Below are 24,048 nucleotides of genomic sequence, written 5' to 3'. Positions count from 1 at the left end.
TACCACAAAGAGATAAGGGAGGTGAAGTAGAGGCAGAGGTGAAGAGAAGGGGAACAACTCCCAAACTAGCCTCATCTTTAAAATCATTTCAGATGTGTCTGTTCTGTTTATTCTCTGTTCTGCCCCTACTCCCAGTTAATTCACTGTAGCAATACCTCATCAAAACCAAAGGGAGCAGTTCCTTATTTAAGGTCAGTTCTAACCCCACAGGAAGAAAGCCCATATTTAACCTAGGTCCCAAGTGTCCTATCATCTGTGTATATTTTTCTACACTCCCCCAAGAAGACTGACTAGATGCTCAGGCTGCTCTCTCTAAATCTCTGAGAACAAAGCATTTGAATTCTACTTGATTGTGATGGAAGTCACCCAGAATAGGACAGCATCTCCCTAACCACATTCCCACCCCCCCACCCCCCCCCCCCCAAAAAAAAACCTGTATGTGGGGGGTTTTTTTCTTATTTCCTAGAAGGGAAGCCAATGAGAGGACTGATCTTGCTAAGTATTATATGTAGATATGGCTGACTACTCTAGTGCACACCGAAATAACAACATGCTTACATCCATAGTCCTCTTAAAACCACAGTGGTGAATATTATGCTCCATGACAGCTGGTGGGATGGGCTCTGTCTTCCTTTTTGCCTTTGAGAAGGATCAGTGGAAAGGACTCCACATGGATCTTGTCCCACAGATTGTGTGCTATTCACAGGGCAGGTCTTTCCAGCTTGCAGCGAAGTCTTAAATTCTGGCTTGAATTCGGAAGATACAAAGGCTAAAGGGTTCTTAACAGGCTTATTCCTCACAGCATCCATCAGTAATGATGACTTTTAAGGTTGTGTTGCCCAATTTAACTCCTTAGTCTACAACACCACAAAGTGCACAGGGAAAGGAAAGAAGACAAAGTAAGAAGTGGCCTTTTAAGGTATCTGGTAGATTCCAGCTCTTCTGTCATCCAAGACACACCTGGACATAGGTGCATGTTGATAGCACAGCTATAACCATATTGCAGTTGAGATGTTACTTCAGACCGAATAGACGAATCCAAGCCAGATCTAATGATTAGCAATGAAGATTCAATGGTCCAGGTGTCAGCTGCCCTAGCAATTCAGTGTGATCTCTAGCTGGCTTGGACAGCCCATGCTGAAGCCCAAGCTGTTACGTGCTCACTGCTCTCATTAATTACCTGTCTCAGCTAAAGCTAAGTCAGGTATTCCATCAGGTTGCAGTCAGAACTCCTAAGCCAGTATGAAAAAAAGACTAAACCAGCTGCAGAACTTGGGAAGGTCTTTTGCAGCCAGATTGTTTTGTAGTGCATGTTGCCATGAAGCTACAGACTCGCCTGTACTGGCACAGCACAGCGAGAGGCATAGAGACGAGAACAAGTGCTGGCTGATGGGTGAGTGGTGTGGCAGCTGCTTGTGCCAGCACTGCCACTTGAAAATTCATTCATCAAACGGTGCCTTAGTGTGCCAGCCTTCACCTCAGCTCTGGAGCTAGCCCCCTGCGAAGCCTGCTCTCTGGACTGCTTTAAGGGGACAAACAGAGACTGAGACTTGCTGCAAAGCCTCGCCGTGACTCACGTGTTAATAGCTTGCTGCTTGGTGGCTTCTCATGCTCTCATACAAAGATGCCCAAAAGCACATGAGCAAAGCCATAGGATAGGAAGTTCCCCCTCTTTCCGGTATTCATCACTGATAGAACCTTCCTAAAGGTTTTTGTTGAGTACTTTTCAAAACGGATTAAGAATCCGCCCCTGCTCAGCACTGTGACATGGAACAGTCACCTGATGCACAAAATAACAGTTACCTTGCCAGGAAATGTGCTGTACTAATGCTGCTGTCCTAAGCAGCTCAATCTTTAATCTGATTTCTTTGTTTCTTATTTCAGGCAAGCTGCTGTAACAGAAATGTTCAGCAAAGGCTGCTAAGCCACTTGGCACGTCTGCAAAACTCAGGCGTGGTAACTATTCTCTTGCTCTTTCCAGTTGGCTGGGATCCTGCTTGCCTTGTATTTAAGAAGGACTTTAATGTGCTTGTACTTCTATGATATTGCACAGATCAGCTTGTAGTTACTGTTTTATTTTCCTAGCTGAGCTAGGTAAATATTGGTAAAGACTTATATGGGTTAGTTTTATAAGGAAAGTAAATCTTTATAAGCAAAAATCCAGAGTAGCTTGCTTTTTTGGAACCATCTGCTCACCGTGATTTTAATCATATTTCTGTTGTTATTGGATTTACTGGATACATTTTATGAAGTGCATTAGGAGATCCACAGGGATGTGGTCCACTCAGAGGATGTGACCCAGCAGGATTTTTGGCCAATGATTGTAAGAGGAGTGGGATCAAACCAAGCCTGTCACCCTGTTAGCATTTCCAAAAGCCTTCCCTGAGACTGAGAGATGAACAGTAATCAAAAGATGATTAAAAAGTGATATTTTGTCAGTAACTTATATCCAGTTTAGATTTAAACAGCAATTTTTAGAAGGAATGTCATCAAGAGCACTTTGTATGTCTGACCCAAATACAAACCTGAAGTTACCCAGCTGCTCAAAGTCACCGTTGTTCCACTGAAAAATACAGGTGGATCAATTCTAGAGCAGGAACCAAGTACTAGGAATGCCAGTACAGAAATCACAACATAAACCCTGCTACTGAAACACCCGCAAAGATCATCTGCTCTATTTAAATTAGTGTAGGGTTTTGAGGGACACTTGTTAAAAAATCTACAACAAATGTCATGTCAGTAATACAGCTGAGATGAAGCTGGAGTCAAAGCAGAGTGGAAATACAGCTGCTGGGGGACTGCCCCCAGTCAGGCTGCAGAAGTGCTGGTCACTGGGTTAATGACAGGCTGAAACCCTTCTGTAGTACTGGAGAAGAAAATCCATTAGAAAAACCTACAGAGACATCTAGCTCTGTTACCTAACATCTGCAGTTGTCTGCCATACAGCGGTGAGCTGGAGATAAGCAAGCAGGATAAAAATGTTACAATAACCTTTAAAAATGGGAGACTGGAAATACAATGCTGTTTTTACTCACAAAGTGTTTCTCATGCAAGTGTCCCTGGGAGATGTTTTATAATAAGGTTTGAATGAAATACAATAAGAATCAAATCAAAGCTCATTCACTATATACCGAACAGAACAGCTCAAGTTTCAGCTGTGGTTTTAAAGCCAGGAGGAGAATTTACTTGATGAATTTCTACTGCTGCTCAGAATTTAAAAAAAAAAAAAAAGGGCAATAGCTCAGAAGGTAACTTGGAAAGAGTTTGGATTTAAAAGCTGATGTCAAAAGATCAGAAAGGAAAGACTTGAAGAATTATTCAGCAAGCTGCAAATATCCATAAAATAAACAGAATTCAGGTCTATTCCAGGATCGAAAGAATAATTTTACATGTATGGCATTTTCTTTCCAGGTGTGTGTATGACAATTATCACATGCAAAAATATTAATGTTTACCCTGTTTTCTTCACATGAAAAATGTATGGAACTGCCAGCAAAGCTCAGTGCCCGCTGCGTGTGCACCCCAGCAGTCTGTGCTCCTGTGCAAATGGAGAGTGTAACCCGATGTCATTGCGTGCATGAGGTTATCCAAATTAAATATCCAAACATTGATTTGAAAAGAACCAGCCCGTGCAGACGCAGAAGTCCAGTGTCCCTGTTGTTCTTTATCTGACCACTGTCAGAAGATTCCGGCTGGACTAAAGGAATCCAGCATCATTTACGATTTGATGACTTGAAAACCAGCCAGCCTCCTCTTATTGGTACTTTTCCATTCCCAAATATAGGTCCAATGTGTTTTTAGCACAAAAGGTATTTTTGCTAATGCCTCATAAAATTCTCAATGAAATGAATGTTCCGTGCCAAAAGCCGGAGCCACGAAGGTGTAAAGGCTCTCTCAGCAGGTTGATAGCGACGAATTCTAGTCCTGGCCAACTTCCACATGGTGACCATTGCAATCAAGCTGGCAGTGATTTTTATGTCAATGAGTCCATTATCAAAGCTATCTGTATCTGGTTGCTGGACTATAGGCACTTAGAGGAAACTGGTATCTGTGTTTCCAAGGCAAGCACTTTTTTTTTCCTTTATGGTCCAAATGCTGCTGTTTTGGGGTTGGTTTTTTTTTCCCCTCTGAACACTGGTTCCAGGTCAATAGTTTGATGATGAAAAAAAACAGATCATCTAAGCAAAAGCTAGTTCTTAGTCCCTAGAAATAAGGACATCTTTGGGTTGGTTAGCTCTATTAGACTGTTTTACAGCCACAGTAAAACAAGTAGGGCATGAAAAATAACCATTCGGTGGGGGGGGAGGGTTATGTGAAAAGTATGTTAGAGACTTCAAAACCCCTTAAAAAGGCAGTAAGAGAACATGTGGGAAATATTTAGATGTTAAAGAGACTTTAACCTTGTATTAGCTGTGGGCTTTTTAGTCTTGCTGAAATATTCACCTGTTGTTTCACCGTGTACTGGTATAATTTGTAGGCTGTCAGCTGAGTAGGAGCCATTATCCATCAGGTCTGGAGTCCTGTGGCCAGCAGTAGCCAACACCGCACCCCTCAGGGCAGGATTTAAACCCTCTTCATTCTCTTTGCATGTATTTCAACTACCCATAGCACATGTACTGGCAGGGGCAAGTATCTCCCTGACCTTGTTTGCTGCTCTGCATAATTTTACCATAATTTGCCATAATCCATCCCCTTTGTGGCCCGTTTTAGCAAACAGAAGGTTTATTACAGAGCTTTTTGTGAATCAGTGGCACCGCTCTCATTGCAAAACAGCACGATACGTTTTGTTTCTGCTTGAAATATTGAGGCTTCACTTGAAGATGTGGGGTGAAATGCTGGTCCTGTTGAAGTTTTGTTGTTCTCTGAGAAGATCAGAGTTCAGCTGCTGGGTCTGTGCGTTACACAAGTGTGTGTTATTTAGCAGGGCTGCCTCATCAGAGCGAGAAATCAGGAGCCTAGTTACTGAGAAAGCACTGCTGTAATACAGCCAGCTAAGAGCAGGGCTGATTAAAGTTACAGCATTATAAAGTGGTTTAGATACCTTATTAAGTACTGCCATAAATGCACGGAATAAAGTGATGTTCTAGGAGCGCCTGGGTGAGCAAATTGGAGAAACGGGGGTGTGAGTCATAACAGGAGTTTGGGATTCAAAACATTCCATGCAAAGCAGTACAGAGACATTCAGTTAACCTCTCGTGTCCTGATAATGATGTTGGAAAGTCTTTTGTGCATTAGCAATATTGGACTTATGCCCGGTGGGGAAGCTAAGCTTACTTCTTTTGATGTATCTAGGGCAATTCTATTTAATCAGTGGTTTGGGTATCTCAGTTTAGATATCTAAATTGGAAATTTTTTGCAAAAACCCAGAGTTATGAAACACCCTATGATCTTCAGGAGAGGATAAAATTTTGCATTTCCTACCCATCTGGACTTAGGAGAGATGAATTTCATGCCTTATAGAAATTGCAGGTTTCATCTTTTAGAGGTATTTCTTCAACTACAAATCAGCTAGGCTAGAAGGAATTCACATTTTTTTTTAAGCCCCTTCTGTTATAGAACCAGAGGGTTTGATTGGCTAAATAAAAACTCATTCACTCATTTCTTTGTTCCAATTAGACAGAAAGACCTTTTCACATGGCATCTCCTGTTGCCCTGTAATTAAGTTCAAACCTATGTGAGAAAATGTTACTCCATGATCCTTCAACTAGAAATGAGGCTCTCAGCATCTCCCCAGTACAGAAGATTCCTGCCTGGCTTTTTGCAAGCTGTTTCAGGTTTCTCAGGCAAACAGAGATTATCTCCTGGCACAGACTACAAGGGAAGCTCTAGCTCTGTTGAAATCAATGGAGTTTGGCTGTTGGCCTTAAAGGAGCCAGCAGGTAAATCTCTTTTAAGTTAGTAGCATAGTAAACAATTTGTTTTGGAAATGCTGTCTACTCGGGGTTCCCTGAAGGTCATCCTTATGTCCATGCTCACCTGCCATTCAGTTCATGAGCTTCCAGTTGTGATCTGAATTGTTTCATGCATGCTACGGGCTCTTGAGCCCATCAACCTGCATGGAAAAATCATTAAGGACATCTGACAAGCAGCCACCAAACAGCTGGAAAGACAGCATGGGGGTAGCAGGCAAAGGGGAGGTAAAGTATGTCATGGTTGTGGTTGCTCCCTGCAACGCTCTGTCAGAGGGCTGGAGATACAGCTGCTACATCGGAAGGCGTCTGCATGGAGCTCCCCACGTGCCCATCTCTTCAGGGAGCCTCTCTGAAGTGAAGGGATCTCTGGCAGTATAGCTCTCTGTGCAGAGGAGGAGATCAGCGCGATTTCCTGAAGAGCACTGGGATCTACCTGCAGGAAAGGAAGCTCCTGTATCTATGGCACGCTGGGCACAAGGACTTCTGGTCCTGAACGGGACCCTTGGGCACTGATGCACTGTGACAATTCAGCAATGATAGCGACAAACCTCGCCTGTGCAGCCGTGTGTGTTTCAGGCAAGCCCAGATGGCATCATAGGTAAGGCACTTCTTCCACCTGGTGGTCAGACAGACAGACCAGCACCCGCAGAGTTTGTACATCAAGGATCACAGATGCTGCTGTGACACAGACCCTGCGCACCAAGGTCTGTTGCTCTCACAGAGCCCCTCTTGCAGACCAATGCTATAAATATTAACCAGCTCTATTTTGTAAGGTTGAATGATCCTCTGTGTGTGTACCAGCATAGGGTGGGGACTGGGCTGTTGGACAGCAGCGTAGGTGAGAGGGACATGGGGGTCCTGGTGGACAGCAGGATGACTGTGAGCCAGCAACGTGTCCTCATGGCTAAGAAGGCCAATGGCATCCTGGGGTGTGTTAGAAGGGGGATGGTGAGTAGGTCAAGAGAAGTCCTTCTGCCCCTCTACTCTGCCCTGGTGAGACCACACCTGGAATATTGTGTCCAGTTCTGGGCCCCTCAGTTCCAGAAGGACACAGAACCCCTTGAAAGAGCCCAGCACAGGGTGACCAAGATGGTTAAGGGAATGGTTAAGGAATAAACCTTCCTTATGGGGAAAGGCTGAGGGAGCTGGGCCTCTTTAGCTTGGAGGAGACTGAGGGGTGACCTTATTAATGTTTATAAATATGTAAAGGACGAGAGTCAGGAGGACAGAGCCAGGCTCTTCTCAGTGATGGCCAGCGATAGGACAAGGGGCAACGAGTGTGAGCTGGAGCATGGGAAGTTCCATGTGAATAGAAGGAGGAACTTTTTCCATGTGAGGGTCACAGAGCCCTGGGACAGGCTGCCCAGAGAGGCTGTGGAGTCTCCTTCTCTGGAGACATTCAAACCCGCCTGGATGTGTTCCTGTGTGATTTAGTCTGGGTGATCCTGCTCTGGCAGGGGGGCTGGACTTGGTGATCTTTCGAGGTCCCTTCCAACTCCTAACGTTCTGTGGTTCTGTGTGTGTACCTGCACAAGTGTGTAAAGAGGGATAGATTTGTAATGCCCTCTAGCGATCGCAGATGCTACGAGACCTGGTGTCACAACAGCTAGAGGGGCTTCTTTATCCTCCTCGGTAAAATAAATTCAGTGCAACACGCAGGCTTTAACACACTGATAACACATGCTGGTGTGGGAACAGGGTGTGAGGAAGCTGTGAGCTTTTCAAACAGAGAGTGTAGCTGGTTTCTGCGAGCAATGCCACCAGAAATGAAAGGAACCATTTGGAGGCAGTGAAAAAATCATTTATGCTTCTCTCCCCATTTCTGCTCTCCGTTCTTATTTTCTGCTTTTTGCCTCTGGCTGATGGAGCAGCCATATAGCCTTTGTTTGCATCAGAGTACAAGCCAGCATGATTGGGTCCAGCGTCTGTAGTCAGTCGCCACAAAGTGATTTCAAAAGCAGTAATTAAATGTCAATTTTTTACTAGTGCAACAGAGGTATATTGAGATATATAATTTTGCTGTAAATGCTGAAGATTTGCACTGTGTGAAATAGTGGAATACATTGGCTAACAAACTTCAGAGCCAGTAAGTGAATATTAATGTTTTTAATGGTCCTAAATTACACTATTTCTGAAGCAGGATTATATAAGAGGGAGTGATTTGGTCCAAAGAACAGCGAAGCATGAAAAGAACAAGCTGTTTAAAATTACTCCTGTTTCTCTGATGTTGCTGTTTCTCTAAAGAGCAGTTTATTAATTACTTGCTATCCTCCTCCTCACCGTCATCATTCCAGTTGTACCAGCTGGCACCACTCTGCTCTGACTCCTCTTGCAGTACTAGGTACTCCCCAAACACAGTGTAACAATCAGCCCTGGTGAACTCAATCCATTCTTTTGCCACTCTCAGTCTGGAGCTGCCAGAATAGTTCCCGAGATAAACTGTCAGTTACATCAGGCCAGTATTTGACCCAGTGTCTCACAGGGCTTTCCTGTGATAATTCCCCAATAACACTCTCATCAGTTTCTTTCGCTCTTCTGCCCTGCTGAGTGACAGCTGATCATACAAAAGAAATTAACTTGGCTCCTCTCTGCATGTTTTTTTATTTCTGTTGGTAAAATAGGGTGGGTTTTTTTCCTAAGTTCCTAGGAAAGCTACCTTTCATCACTCATTTTTTCTACCCAGAATTTAACTTGGGCAGCAGGTTTCAGCTGTAGCCCGTACCCAAATTGGGACTGGCCCCAAATGTGAAGTTGTTCAGACCCAGAACAGACAAAATAGAGGTATAACCAAAAAACTAACAGTTTTCAGCCTCCCTGCCTAAGTGTACAGCTCTATGTAATTATCTTTCATTTTTATCCCGAGTGCCGCTGCAACATATCGATGTACCCCGGCTTCTCTGACACGCGGCACAATGTTCCACGTTTCCATTCTTTACCAGAGCCCAGCTCGGTCCAGCTCTGGGCCTCAAACGCGGCCTCGGGCGCTGCCTGACACCACCAACTGCCGCTGGAGGGGGCCGCGCCGGGAGTTTCTTCCTGAAAGAAAGGCCGACAAGCATCCCACGATAAAAGCACAAGGGCAGGAAACAAATTTTCAGTGTTGACTTATGTATTTACCAGCCGGAATCCAGCAGCTGAACCGCGCGTCCCGCACACCCACCCGCGGCCTCGACACCGCCCTTCTCAGGGGCCAGCCCGGCACCTCGCTAAGATGGCGGCCGGAGACTACAACTCCCGGCAAGCCGCGCGCCACCTCGTCATCTGATTGGCTGCATGAACCCGCGGGGAGCCAATAGGCAACAGGGGTCCTCTGCCCGCTTGGGAGGGGGCGGTTTACCTTGGTCGTAGTGCATGATGGGAGTTGTAGGCGCTTTGCCGCCGTGGGGTGGTGCGGGCGGCAGCGCCTGCGCGGTGGCGGTGGCGGCGTCCGGCGAACCCGGCGCGTGGCAGGAAGCGGAAGGGGGCGGCCGGAGCGAGCCCTGACGTGTCTCTCCGAGGCAGCCGCCGCCGCCGCTCGCTCTTTGCTCTCGTCCGGCGGCCGCCATGGGCAGTGAGTACCGGGCCGCTTCGGCAGGGCGGCGGCGGGCCGCGGGGAGGGGGGAGGATGGGGTCTCCGCGGCGTGCGTGACGGCCCAGGGACCGCGGCTCGAACACCGGCTCCCTTTCCGCAGGCACCGAGGGACGGGCCTTCCCCTGGGGCGGCGCGGCGGCCCGTTCCCCTCCGGGCCGGCGGGCGGTCCCTCTGAGGGGCCGCCGCTCTGCTGTGGCCCTCCCCGGGGGCCCCCAGTCGGGGCCCACTCCCTCCGCGGCCAGCCCTCCCCCGGTACCCCTCCCTCTGGTTTAGAGGCTCCCTCTGGCTGTTCCTTCCTTCTTATTTTCCCCTTTCCCGGCGAAAGGGCCGTTTCCTGCTCGGGGCAGGCCTTCCTCGGGAGGCAGCTGGCTCTCAGGTCCCGCTGACCGGGCCGCTCAGCCTGGCGGGCGCTCTGGAGCCCGGTCATCGCAGGCTGGAGTGTGCCGGCTGCGGTAGGGAGCTGGGGGAGACGAGCGAGGGGGCTGTGACTGGCCGTAACGCCTTCACTGGCGTCGCCGGAGTAAGCTATAAAGGGCGATCTGCGGTCTAGAAGTAATCTGAGTGAGTGGAAGTCTTCCGAGTCTGCCACCCGAAGGGAGAGCTGCTTGGAAAGCATCTTAGTTCCTTGCTGTATTGCTGCAGGTGTAGGGAAGAATCATGATTTGCTTTAAAATGGAAGCTGCAGCCCAGTGTAACTTTCTGGGCAGTTAATTGTTTGAAATAAATAATTCATATGGGCTGGTCTTAAAGCATTAAAAAAATGACACTGAGGTTGCTGCCTTCCACAGCAGGAAGCCCCTGATATTTTCAGTTCTTCTGTGCCATCTTGCACTTTTTAATTCAAATCAGTGCAAAGTATGTGTGCAGTCTTAGGTTTGTCTCAAGAGGTTTAGCACTAATCCTGTTCAAAATAGGATCCTTCTTCACGTAGGAGAATTTGCAACTTTGCAGGTATCTTTTTTGTATGTTTATTCATAGACTGCTACTCTGCTGATCTAAGGATAAATCCATCTGGTTAGGAGAAGGTCATTGCATGAGATGCTCTGTAAAGTAACTTGAACTGTTGTGTGTGAACAGTGTGTAAGAATCCTTATATTGTGTAGCCCTGTCTTGGGTATTGTGTTTCTCAAATATCAGGCTAGGGGAGAAGCTGTTGCAAAATAAGAATCAGGGATATTGATAATCTCATGCAAAACAGTGGCAGGGGTGGGTGTTTTGCTCTGTCAACCTACTCAGTAACACAGAAAAACTCTTGACTAGTTTTGTTGCTCCTGTTTCCAGTCCATACTCTACTTAGGTTATACTAATTGAATCTCTGTGTATTTAGAACAGAGAACAATTTAATTTCAACAAAACCAACTAAACTTTGTCCTTAACAGGAATGCTGAATAGTTAAAGTACATGTCCAAACTAAATTCTACTTGAGTTTTTTTCCTGTTTTATGTATCTGTGTATTCACTTTGGTTTTTAACTAATTTCCTTACAGTAAAATTTCTTGAAGTAATCAAGCCCTTCTGTGTGATCTTGCCTGAAATCCAAAAGCCTGAACGGAAGGTAAGTGAAGGGAATTATCTTCATAGATTTGTGTTTCTGTAACATAAAATGCTCACAGCTTGCTTTGTATTTGTGGGATTTGGGTTTATTTCCCTGCTGGGGGAGTGGCAGGTTCAGGCCTGGTCAGTTTCAGTGGAGTGCTTTATTGTCTGATAAATCCTGTGCCCTGGCTACGGTTGTACAAGTACCTGTTTGCTGGTAAGTGCCATGGTGCAGGTACAGCTGTGCCCTGTCAGTGAGTGGTGAGAGGTGAAAGCAGTACATATTGGAGTGTAATCTGGAGTAGTTTAAAATAGCACCTTGAAGGGCTCTGCTGCTTAAGTTCTAATCTATGGCTATTTGCTAAAATAAGCTGCTTTGTATTGGTTTTTTTTTCCTCCCTAGAAGCTCTTTCTTCTGAAAATGTCAGAGTAATTTCTGTGGAAGCACTAGAATTATCTTCCATTGGTGTAAGCTTGTTTATGTGGATTAAAGTTTCAATAAAGCTTTGTCATTTCCCTTGTCCTTAGATAGTAGAGAAGGAATGAACACTGAGTTATTTTCTTTAGGATGTCCTGTACTTTGTCCCTCCATGGAAAATTAAGTGTGCTTTAGCTACTATGAAAGTTTGCCTGACTAGATCTTGTTATCTTGACAGCTTTATCATCTTTGGTTATTTGGCTTTGGGTTTGTTTTTTTCCTTTAGATTCAGTTTAAGGAAAAGGTACTATGGACAGCTATCACACTCTTCATCTTCTTAGTATGCTGCCAGGTATGTTTCTTTCCCTTGTTTTTAAAGGAGGGCTGAAATGTTTAAAGGATGATTGAAGTCTAATTTAATCTTGTTCTCCTCTGTTGGTTGGAAATGCAGATTCCTTTGTTTGGTATCATGTCATCAGACTCAGCAGATCCTTTCTATTGGATGAGAGTGATTTTGGCATCAAATAGAGGTATGGTCAGTCTTTCAGGACTTTTTTTTTTAGCTTGAGTCAAAACATTTTTTGGACTTCTCATATTGTGCTCTATTTTAATGAAAATGAAAACTAAAGTAGAGAGGGAAAAGTAATTTTGTGCATTGTGTAAAATCATAAACCACTGTGGCATTAGGAAAGGTGCACTTTTGTGGACAATATTGTTGGCAGTGGGCAATCTAATATATGTATGAAAAATAAGGATCATTTTAGAGGGAAAATGTATAAGGAAGAGACAGCTCTTAATTACCTGCATCACTGCTCTTGCAATCTTCTGTGTATATTTAAAGCTTTTTGATTTGTATTTCAAACCATACTACCTGTGTCCCTGCTTTTATGGGTAACATCTTTGTCTCACAGAAGATTAAAATTCATGATGGTTTGTATGAATTTCAGTTTCTTGTAGAGATTTTCTAATGCAGGTATGAGTTAAGAATGCCAACACTTCCCTGAATTCATGTTATCATTATATCATTTGGCCTATCTGTCAGTTTATATCACCATGGCATGTGTGTAGGTGCATACGTGCAACTTGATGCACTCCTGAAAAAGTGGTGTTGCCTGTTTAAAATGAAGAATAACAAATTGACTGATTGTTGAAGGCAGAAAGCAAATTCCTACTTTATTTTATATGGAGTTAATCTGGTCCTGACAGCAAAAGTCCTTTTCAGCAAATGTTGGTTTTAAAGTGCTGAGAGTTCTGCATTACTTATCCCACTGACTTTTAACAAGCTTCTGATACCACTGAAACATTATGTGTTCATGGGGATTTTGAATTTTGTATCTTCTCCATCATGATGTAAAGGGTGGAAAAAACAAAACTTTGAACATCAAAGGTGCCAGGGTATGGGATAGCCCATTATTTTAATTCCTTGTTTTTCCTGTGTCTGACAGGTACATTGATGGAGCTGGGCATTTCACCTATTGTCACCTCTGGGCTCATCATGCAGCTCTTGGCAGGTGCGAAGATAATTGAAGTTGGTGACACCCCAAAGGACAGAGCTCTCTTCAACGGAGCACAGAAATGTGAGTAACAGCTGATATTTTGATATAAAAAGGTTGATATTTTAGAGCATCCAGTGCTATCAACAGAAAGTGTAAACTCACCATGTGATGAATGTTGGAGTTGGGTAACTGGGTTTCTGTCATGATACGTGTTCTTGTTATGCCACAGATCCGTATTCTTGTTATGCCACAGATCTGTATTCCATCGGTCTCTTAGAGGCTGCTGGCTGGCTTCTCAACTGCTAAGCTTCAGAAAAGTTTGGAAAGGAAAAGTATCTGTGCAATTGGCATTGCTGCTGTAGTCTCACCAGATAAACTACAAATACATAGAAAGACTCTGGGGACCCAGCCTTTGAACTGCATTGGTCAGTGTTAACCCAAAGAAGTAAAGGTGTTGCAGCTGTTGTTACCTTGCAGTTTCAGGCATGGCTCTTTCTTAGCAATAACAGATCTCTGGTCAGTTGATAAAGTTATTAGAAAAATCTGAGTATTCTTTAGCTGTTTCATGCTGCACCACAGTACTTCCCAATCTGCTTACTGAAAAAAAAAATAATCCTGAGCTGCTAAGGTAATATCTTAAGACTTTCACAGTTTTCACTATTTAAACCCATCTTTGATAACCAAACCCACTTGTCCAAGTGTATCTGTTTCCAAAGTGGCTCTGTGTGTGTGTTGTATTTTCAGTTCCAGTTTTCAAACAACAGACTTGCTCTTGAATTTAAACGTCCTGTGACTTATGTATTCCTTCCCAATTTTCTCTAAAAAGGAATTTATATTTCTCTAGTTCCCCATTGACAAATATCCAAAATAAATGCATACTTTTTTCTTTTTATTCTGCAGTGTTTGGAATGATTATTACCATTGGGCAGTCTATTGTCTATGTAATGACTGGAATGTATGGTGACCCATCAGAGATGGGTGCTGGTATCTGCCTGCTTATCACAATCCAGGTAATTTCTGGTCTTTTCTACTTTCTCCCTCTGATATGTTCAGAAAGTCAGCCTGAAGGACTTCCTGTCCCACCTGCAGAGAAAAAAGGTCAAAATTTGCCTGCTGCTTCCTATTTCTTTAATTTTTTCAGTTTCTCCTGGCCTCTTAATGCAAGTTATTTTTAAATAAAATTAAAAAGGTGATTGGACTAATGCTGGGATCTTTTTGTGGTTTTGTTTGTGTTTTTTACTGTAGCTTTTTGTTGCTGGATTGATAGTTCTGCTCTTGGATGAGCTCCTACAGAAAGGATACGGTCTTGGTTCTGGCATCTCTCTCTTCATTGCTACCAACATCTGTGAGACTATTGTGTGGAAAGCATTCAGCCCCACCACAGTGAACACAGGACGAGGTAATATGGCAGCCTGGGGGGGTTGTACTAAAAAGCAAAATACTTCTCTTTCCAGTGTGTGAACTTAAAAGGCAAATTCTGTTACTAGCATCTTAGCTGGGTAGTTGCCATGTAGTGAATCCTGTTAATACAGCAAGTGTTCCTATGCAAGGTGCAAGTACAAAGACGTTTCTTTTTAATTTTATACTATCTCACAGGATTGTTTCCTGCACTTCAATTTCTTACAGTGCCCCCATTAAAACTCAGTAGTGATAGATTGCCATTATATTGCAGGTGCTGCCCAATTTACTGAACAAGTGTCATCCATTTCTCATCCTTGCATTTTTCACTCTTCCCCCTGAAGACCTTAATCTCTAAACCTGATGGGAGGTGGTTTTTGTTTGGTACTGTATAATGGAAAAATCAGTGAGGTTTCACTTTTGCTGTGTCTCACCAGGAATTACCCTAGGAGGCATGCTGCCTCAATTATTTTCTTTGTGGGGAGGAGGAAAGGGGGAAAGAATATCAAATGTTTCTAGTTACCCCATTTGATCATTGGGTTATGATTTAGTTTCTAGGCCACTACTGGGAGATTAAAAAAAGACATTTTGGAAATAACAGCTGATAGGAAGGGTGACAGTAGTAAAAGTCTGAGAGTGTGCTCAAGGTGCAAGTTTGGATATAGTCATAGCACACCTAACTTGTTTTTTCTTTTCCTTTCTAAGGCATGGAGTTTGAGGGAGCCATCATTGCTCTCTTCCATCTCCTGGCTACCCGTACAGACAAAGTCAGAGCTCTTCGTGAGGCCTTTTACCGCCAGAATCTTCCCAACCTTATGAATCTGATTGCCACCATCTTTGTCTTTGCCATTGTAATTTATTTCCAGGTCAGTTGGAATAGAGGACTGTGAAACTGTTTGTGTGGAAGTAGATCTGTAATCTGTTTCCTTCTACAGGAAATGATATTTTCACTTTCTAGTGCCCCCAGAAGACCTCTTTTTGCACCTGCACCATCTGGATGTTCATTAAACAGCTTCTCTTCCAGGCTTACTGTAGCCACACAAAGGATTTGAGACTTAATTTGGTCTCTGGAAAAAAAAAAAAACAGAACAAGCAGATGAATGTATACATGTAATATTGCCTAACCTAAATGCTTCAGATTTTTCCTGGGGAAAAAAAATTAAATTTTTAAGTCCATGTGTCTCTTACTGTTTGCTGCAGCAAACTTCTGGAGAACATGGAAAGTTTTAATGTTCCTTCTACTGGATGCCACGTTCAGTCTCATTGAAACTTTGGATTTCTTCTGATGTCTGTGTTACACCTTCCTATATGTGTGTATTTAGACAACCCAGCAGTATTCCAGGCCCTTTGTGTAAATGTTTGCATGTGTAGCCCTCTGGGTAGTGTATGTATATGTGCACAAAATGTTTTCAGGTTTTTCCTGTAGCTGTCAAGTCCTTGCCCTTTATGACCTGTGGTGCAGAGTTGTGCTCAGATATAATGGGGGACTTTATTCTGAAAACTTTTCAGGGCTTCAGAGTGGATCTTCCTATCAAATCTGCTCGCTACCGTGGCCAGTACAACACCTACCCTATCAAGCTGTTCTACACTTCCAACATTCCCATCATTCTGCAGTCTGCCCTGGTGTCAAACTTGTACGTCATCTCCCAGATGCTTTCTGCTCGCTTCAGTGGCAACTTACTGGTTAGCCTGCTGGGAACATGGTCTGTGAGTATCTGGTCTAGTCTTGCATACAGCTTTTGTAAGAGCAGTGTAAGTGAGCACATGGTTTTAAAGGCACACTTCCCCAGACTGTCATGTGCACTAAGTTAGGAATTTGTTTAAATTAATGGTTGAGTATGGCATCTGTTGCATTGTAATGTAGCTGTTAGATCTCCTTTTACCTTGGGCTGTTGTTAGCCCTCCTAGGTATTTTTACTCTTCTTTATTGGATTCCCTTTCTCCTTCAAAACATCTTGTGGTAGTAAAGTTGAATCTTTGTGTGCTGCTCTAGTGGTAATGATACATGGTGACATGAAGGTGGTGTAAACCCAGGCTTTGCTTAATGGCTAAAAGAGTGAGGAAGTCCTGACTGTCTGCTTCCTTCTTCTAGGACACATCATCTGGAGGCCCTGCTCGTGCTTATCCAGTTGGTGGACTTTGTTACTACCTGTCACCACCAGAGTCCTTTTCTTCAGTGCTAGAAGACCCCGTACACGCCGTTGTTTATATTGTATTTATGTTGGGCTCCTGTGCTTTCTTCTCCAAGACATGGATTGAAGTCTCTGGCTCCTCTGCCAAAGATGTAAGTTTAAAATGATAAATTACATAAGCTTACGTGATGAAAACAGATGGGCTGTTGTAAGAATAAGAGTGACTTTCTGCTGAAATAGCTATTATGTGAATAGTCTTCTTGGTAATGTTTATTGTTTGTATAAACAGTGACTGGTGGAGGTTTTTGTAAGCAGGGAGGATGAGGGCAAAATGGGGGTCATTTTTTTGCCCCCTGTTTTCATTGGTGCTTTTTCAAAAACAACAACGAAACTCAAATAATTTCTCTCATGGGCATTAGGAAACTTTGAGTATTGCTGTGTAACATCTGGTGAGTGTGAGGGCAGGCAAGGTAACAGGAAAGGTGTAAAAGTCTTTCAGTGCCAAATGACAAATGCACCATGTGCAAGCCAGTTGCCACCTAAGAACTGGAAGAAGCTTGAATACCCATGCCTGGTGCTCTTAGCTTCTTAAGATTAACTGGAAGTTATTTTTAACTTGAGAGCACTGAAAAAGATAATACAGTGCAGTGTATTAGTGTACCTGAGCACAGCTTCTCAAGTCTTCATTTGCTACAGGAGATTTGATTTCAACAGCTATATCATTCTGAAATTGGAATTGGAAAACAAGATGGAAAATAGTTGTCATCGTGGTATGTTTGTATTGTGTGGTTTTGGGTAGGAAATCGAGTTTGGCAGCCATATGGAATGGTTTAATCCATTCTTTAACAAGTATGTAATAGTTGCACAGTTCCCTAACAGCATGAACACTCTCTTGTTTTGGACTTGCATCTAACTGCTGCTTGTCAGGCACGCAGGGAGGCACTCACAGCCCTGTGCAGCCAGACTTCTATTTCAGTATCAACCAATGTACAGCTTTAAACACTTCCATATGGCTTCCTGGTAACAAATAAAATGATTTTTCATCCATGTAAGTAAGGTCAAAAATAACAATTGATAAATCATTACTTAAGTGTTCACTGTGTAGTGGAAAACTGGAGGTTTCATCATTTGAAAGTGTTCTCTCAGTACATTTCTCTGTGACAAGCTCCTGCAGAAGTTCCCTTGCTAGAGCTGAAGCTCCCCGTAGTTGTTAGGGAAATGTTTGCAAGGGCTCTATTGTAACCCTGTACAATGCAGAAACACAATTTAAGAATAATGTTCCAAGAAGGGATTCTTTCTAGGTCATGTAGTTTCTAATATGGCCCCACAAAATAGCTACTAACTGAATGGGGGAAGCTGAAATGGGGCACTTCATAGGATGGTTTTGCTAACATCCACTAAACCTTAACCAGGAGAGGGGCAGGTGGCAAAACCTTGGAATTGAGTTTCCAGATGTTCCTTTCCTCAAAAGGACTAGAGTTACCTGCAGAGTTTCACGTAATTGACAGTGTGGGAAGGTGCCTGTGACTGCAATCTGTCTGAAGTGGAAATACTGGATATTTTAAACTCAGATGAATCATATAAAAAACACCTCAAATTAATAAACCACTCCAAACCCAGCACCATTTACTGAATTGTCTTGCTTCTGTTTTCCCATAGGACTAAGTTCTGTGGCCTTGGCAAATGACTAAACTTACATGCTCTGTGCCTTCATTCAATGCAGGTTGCCAAACAGTTGAAAGAGCAGCAAATGGTAATGCGAGGACACAGAGAAACTTCAATGGTACATGAACTGAACAGGTGAGCTACTTGTGCAGGTGTTATGGAGAGACACATCACAAATCCTGCTTTAGCTTCTGTTTTCCAGATCCTAGAACACAGATGCTCTTTCAGCTTCAATGTTTTATGTGTGAAGCATGTAATATTGTCTTATTAATGGAAGATTTCTACATTCTCACCTTACAAATAGAGAATGTGCCTAAAATTCTACAGCTTGTGTTTTCCTGGTGTATTTGTTCATTTTTATACTTACAGAAGAGCAAATAATGAGCACTTGAAGTGTACTTTACTATAGCAAACTGATGCACAAGTACTTCTTACTGAAACATTTGATGTTGTTATGTCGTGAGTACTGATCTTACGCAGACCTTGCTTCTAAGACAAGTAGTTCCTTCAGTCTACCAGGGCAGAGGTCAGCAAGGGTTGGTATCTCTAGGTTTTCCAGTTGCAGTGTAGGACCATGTTACAGAAATGTTACCCTAACTTTAGACTTTAGTCATCTGCAAATGACTGGAAGAGCTCAATAGCCATAAGCTTAATCTTTCTTCTTAATTGCATGGAGGACTGTAATACCTTCTCCTCTTAGCTTAGCACTTTTTCTCTCTCCAGTCAGGCTGAGCTTTTTGTTTCCTTACCTAGTATGCTGGCAGTATTGCACATTCTTGATCTTGGGTTATAGACCTGAGAGAAGAGGGTGTTCTGCCGTTGGCTTTTTTCCATTCATGTAGTTTTTGTGGTTAGATTATCTTTGTAGTGTTCTTTCTGTTCTCAGGGGGTTAGTTTCCCATCTGATTTAATTACTTTCCATATCCCACTAACCTTGGTATATTTGTTAGTACCCTGAGCAAACTCTAACAGCCCCTTTTCCCTCCTCACTTTGTGTTTTACAGGTACATCCCAACAGCTGCAGCGTTTGGTGGTCTCTGTATTGGTGCTCTGTCTGTGCTGGCAGACTTCCTTGGGGCCATTGGGTCTGGAACTGGAATTCTGCTCGCTGTCACTATCATTTATCAGTACTTTGAGATTTTTGTAAAGGAGCAGAGTGAAGTTGGCAGTATGGGAGCTCTTCTGTTCTAAACCTAGCTTCTCATGGACCCAGGGAAGAGGGGAGCAGCATTCCCAAAATATAGCTGGTCAGGTGAAAAGGAGTAATGTAAACTTGATAATGTCATCCTACAGGAACACGTATTTTAATAATGTTTCCAAAGCGCATTCCCTTACGTTCAAACTTTTCTAGCCTCCTGTTTGCATTTTATAAATTGATGAGGAAAAATGTGCAAAAAAGGGTTTTTTTACAAAAAAATTGTTTTTTAATTACGTGTCAGAAGAATCAGCTTTCTGAATTGGGTTTAGTTCAATGACTTGAAATTTTTTTGAGCCCCTTTCAAATTTCATATGCCTAAAACCTTTACAGGTTTTAATAAATGTTTGTTAAATGAATGTTTGGAAGGGATTTTTTTTTCCATTTAACTTGTTTTTGCAGCTCCTTTGCATTAGTGGTGAGAACAGTCTCTCCCTCTGATGCTCAAGTTCTATAATTACGGTTGTAAGCACAAACAGTGCTTAATATGTTTGGGTTTGTGTTTGGGTTTTTTCAGTATGGCAGATTTGGAAGGCAGTTGTTTCTTTTTACTAAATGATATATCTAATTCCAAATGTTTTGTCCTGTGATTACTATGCTAGACCTTGTCAGATATTGAATATTGGCTTGAGACTGTTGTCAAGTTTCTGTCTAAGGTAGCAATGTGTTCTTTTCCACCACCTCTCCTCCATAAGCAGAAAACTCAGGTCAATCTAGATTCTGCCAGAGTCTGTGCCTAAGACTTGCGACTTTGAAACTTGGTCACGTCGTCAGCTTTGTAAAACCTTCTAATTAGTTTTCATTGCCACTAGCAGTAGTACTTCTAGTTCTGATGCTGGCTGAAAGAAATGAATGTCATGGCTGCTTAGATGCAAATCTCCTTGTGCTCTTTGCTAAAGCTGAGTTTCTCTCATTGGTAACAATTCCTGGTCTTGTAGCAATCAGTTGTTATCTGACCACTCGTATCTAGTGAATTTTGAGTCTTGTTACCACAAAGGAGTGGGAAAAGAATGTATGTTACTTTTCCATAGATTTAGACATGAGACCCTTGTCAGATAACTCTTGGAAGCTGTTTATGTAGAAGGCTTTTCCATCCTTTAATCTCATGGACTTGAGTGGTGCATAGAAAAGCACCTTTCCGGAAGTTACTGGAACAACTGCTTTATTTTGAAGATCGCACCTTCGCATTGGAGAAGCTGCTGTGGAAAACTTTGATGGACCAGAATAATACTTAATTTTCCATTTTGACTTAGATTGTCAGTACTAAGCAGCTTCCTAGGACCAAATGCAAATTACTGTGTACGAGTCTTGTAAATACGGTTTTCCTTAGTCAGTGTTGGACTGTGTGGAAACCAGAAGGAGGAGTTACAATGTTGGAATGATTCCCTACGCTGCATCAGGACACCTTCTGTCCATTCCTCATGCTGGGCTTGACAGTATATGAATTACTGGTTTTGCTTGGAGTGATGGGACTCTTGTTATGTACCCACGGAGCACAGATGGCATCCACAAGCTCTTGTTAATGCACTGAGCTCTAACACCAAATGCGTGAGGAATCTGCAAATTTGGAATGAGATACCCCTGTCAACATGAAACTCCTGGGGTGATGATCACAATCAGAAAAGAAACAGAAGTGTTGGGATAAAGTCTCTGTGAAACGCTTGCTGCCAACTTCACTATTACCTCACACTGTTCAGTAGTTTTTCTGTCCTTCATTAAGTACTAGTGTGCCACAGCGCAATCCTGACGTGAAATAAGGACAGTGAAGAAGTGAGAGGGAAGGAGCATGGTGTGGTGGTTCTGCCTTGGGGATTTCTTTTCTTATTGTTTTTCCAGGAAGCCCGATACAAGTTTTACTTAGAAATAAAAAGGACTCCACTTTGGGGCACGCAGCTCTGGCTGGGCTGGAGCTGTGCTCGTGTTGTTCGTCATATCACCTGTTTGAACTGGTGGCGGTTCAGACGTTTGGCTCTTCCCTGTATGAGCAGCACGTTGTTCTCTGCATCCCCCTTTCTCTTGTCTAGTGGTGAAACCTTTGTCAGTTGTCAGGCGGGTGTGTCCTCACAGAAGGACCCGCTGATCACATGGTGGGTGTTCACAAAAAGAAATAATGCCTAAACAATCTGCTTTATAATGAAATAAAAGTACATCTTTGGAGCTAATGCTTGGCTTCTGGTGTTTTTGAGTGCTGCTACGGGTCTGACACACGCAGAGTAGTGTTACCTGTGAGGAGACTGAAAGTCATCCCTCTCAGAACAGCTGTTCAGTGTCCTCCACGTGAAGACAAATTGTGCTCACTCTAAGGTCGTCTCTCAACAAGACCAGAACTGTAACCATTCCTCAGGGCTTTCCTGGCCCAGAGGACTCCAACTCAAAAGGTGCCTCACGATTTAATAGTGGGAGAGGGAGGTAGTGATGCATCAGTTCTTGGCAAAGTCTGTGTTTCTATATGAAAGACAGGGCCTGCCGCTTTGTAGCATGGTAGGGGTAACAGGATATTCATTGGAACAACCCCAACCTGATGATATTCCTAATAACTGTTTTGCTCTCAAAAGTTTTTAAACTTAGGTAAGGAAAAATTTTATCCTCCTCTTAAACAGAGGTGTACTTAAAAGCAAATTGAAAATGCTTGTGCCAAATTTAAAATACTTGCACCAGGTACAAGAAATTTGGCCAATATTTTGGTAATGTATGAAGTAGCTTTTAACAACAGCTTGATGTATCTCTTGCTGTTGTGTTTCTCCCCAGGAACTGTGCATTAATAACTGGAGTTGCTGTGGGAATGTTAAGTCATCACGTGATCATAGAAGTGTTTGAGGTCACTGTAGTTAGGAGCTACCACCCAGGCACTGAGCTGAAATACTAACACCAAGGCAAAGCCTGAGCTCTCTCTGCTGGTTGTACTTTGTTAGCTCTTTGCAGGGCCTTTTCTTCTGTGGTGTAGAGTCCACATGAAGGCTTCTGCTGCAGCACCTCAGTTTGATTAATGTTTGATTTTTGTCCCTGCTGCCACTAGTGAGGAAACCTTAACCACTTGGGTTATTCTAGTTCACTTACTAGAGATAGCAGAGAGGGGAACATTTATTCTTCATTCCTTGAACACTTTGTTGTTGGGTTGGGTTTTTTTTTTTTTATATAAAAAAGATTTGGCTGCAACTATAACGGTCGTTGCTTTGCTCTGAAACATTTCATGGCTGTGCTTGCTTGATTTCATCTGGGAATGACCCCGTCCCTGTCCCAGAAGCAGGCTCTGATGTGTAAAATAGATTTCTCAGCCAGCTTTTGACAGAGGAGGAAGCTGAGTGGCCCAGTAGCTGCTTTTCTTAATTGTTCTCTTGCAGAGAGGAGTAACAAGCTTTAGTTGGCCTTCAGTCTTACCACAGCTTTGGGGAGTTTCGTGCCGGTTTTTGTAAGCTGCTGTTTGCCTCCCCATGTGGTGTGACACAACTGACAGGTCCTCAATCAGCCCTGGCTGCCTGGAATACTAAATCCCCGTGTACGGCCGGGTGCTGGCTGAGCAGCACAGCCTTCCCCACAGCCGGTGCCCGTCTGTCCCAAGGCGTGATGGCTGCAGGGTGTTATCTCCAGTCCCGAGCGCGTCCGGGAAGAGCGTGCAGGGGAGGGAGACCAGTGACATTTCTGAAGCTCCGCTTTGCTTGGTAGGCGGCTTGGCCGGCCCGCCGCCTCCCCGTCCTCCCGCCGCTGCCTCCTGCCAGCTTTCTGACATGAAACCCCAGAGCCTTTCCCGGCTTCCTGCCTAAAAAAGGTCACGGTTTGAACCGCGGCCAGCGGCGAGCGGCACCACTGGCACCCTCCCAGCTGTACGAATGGGGGGAGTGGGGGTTGGGGGAGATGTGCAGGTGTTCAAACAATGCCTGCTTGTTTAGGGGGGTCTGGCTCTGCGGAACACGGGCCCCTCCAGCCTCGCCAAACCTCCCCGAGGCCGGGCCGAGGGCAGCGCTTGCCCGCCTGGTGGCAATGTTACACCGCGAGTCACGGCTCCGCGCCGGGCTCAGCGCGGCGCCGGTTAAAGCGCTTCCCTCCCAGCGGGGATGCTCTGCGGCCGCTGCGCTGGTGGCTGTCCTGCCAGGTGAGCAGTTAGGAGCGGAGTTCACCGGCGTTCCTTTGCGCTTCCTGGAATGGGGGCCAGGGGGTTGTTAAACTGAAATGCTGAAAATCATCTTCTTTTAGGGAGTTTCTAATATTTATAACGTTTTCTGGTATTTTTCAAGCGCACCAGGTGCCAGGGGCAGTTCCAGCTCCTCAGCCGGCTGAACGTTGCTACCCGATGTAAGCCTGGGCACGGCAAAGCAGGCGAGGAAAGCAGCTTTTAGAACCAAAATCCATATTCTAAGCTGGGGACCTAATTAGTCAGCGAGACTTTAAGCTGCTGCTTTATAATGTGCTGCTGGATGGATCCGCTAAAATGGAAACTCTTCGGCGGGCCAGGTCCCAGCAATCCTCTGGCTGCTGCCGATGTGCCGCCAGCCAAGCTGGCAGCGCCTGGCAGAGAGGAAATACCCTGGCAATGGCACCTCCGCTGGCAGTTGTATCGAAGGGGCTGTAGGCTGGATGAGCACAGACATGATATACTTTGTCATCGCAGTGGGCTGTCAAGGTCAGAGATGGGATGCCTGCTCTGAGATAATTCTTGTGGGAGAACTAGAAGACTTGGGCCAGTCAATTTTCCAGCAAAATTAATAACCGAGAACTTAAAATACAACAA

The 24,048-nt window shown here is 44.0% G+C and overlaps 1 protein-coding gene across 1 annotated transcript; it reads left to right on the top strand.

Annotated features, from left to right (window-relative positions):
- Positions 1-11,905: 11,905 nt before the first annotated feature.
- Positions 11,906-19,635, top strand: SEC61A1 (SEC61 translocon subunit alpha 1; the record flags this gene model as incomplete). The annotated part of the gene is made up of 9 exons (XM_084269594.1): positions 11,906-11,966; positions 12,882-13,013; positions 13,833-13,942; positions 14,178-14,331; positions 15,036-15,196; positions 15,840-16,037; positions 16,423-16,614; positions 18,186-18,262; positions 19,132-19,635. The coding sequence occupies 9 exons, from the start codon at positions 11,906-11,908 to the stop codon at positions 19,316-19,318; spliced, it is 1,272 nt and encodes a 423-aa protein (XP_084125720.1). The 3' UTR covers positions 19,319-19,635.
- Positions 19,636-24,048: the final 4,413 nt, after the last annotated feature.

This window comes from Gallinula chloropus (assembly GCF_964237585.1).
Source record: "Gallinula chloropus genome assembly, chromosome: 12".
Lineage (NCBI taxonomy): Eukaryota > Metazoa > Chordata > Aves > Gruiformes > Rallidae > Gallinula > Gallinula chloropus.
Note: the sequence above shows the minus strand (reverse complement) of the source record. Positions and strands in the feature narration are given on the sequence as shown.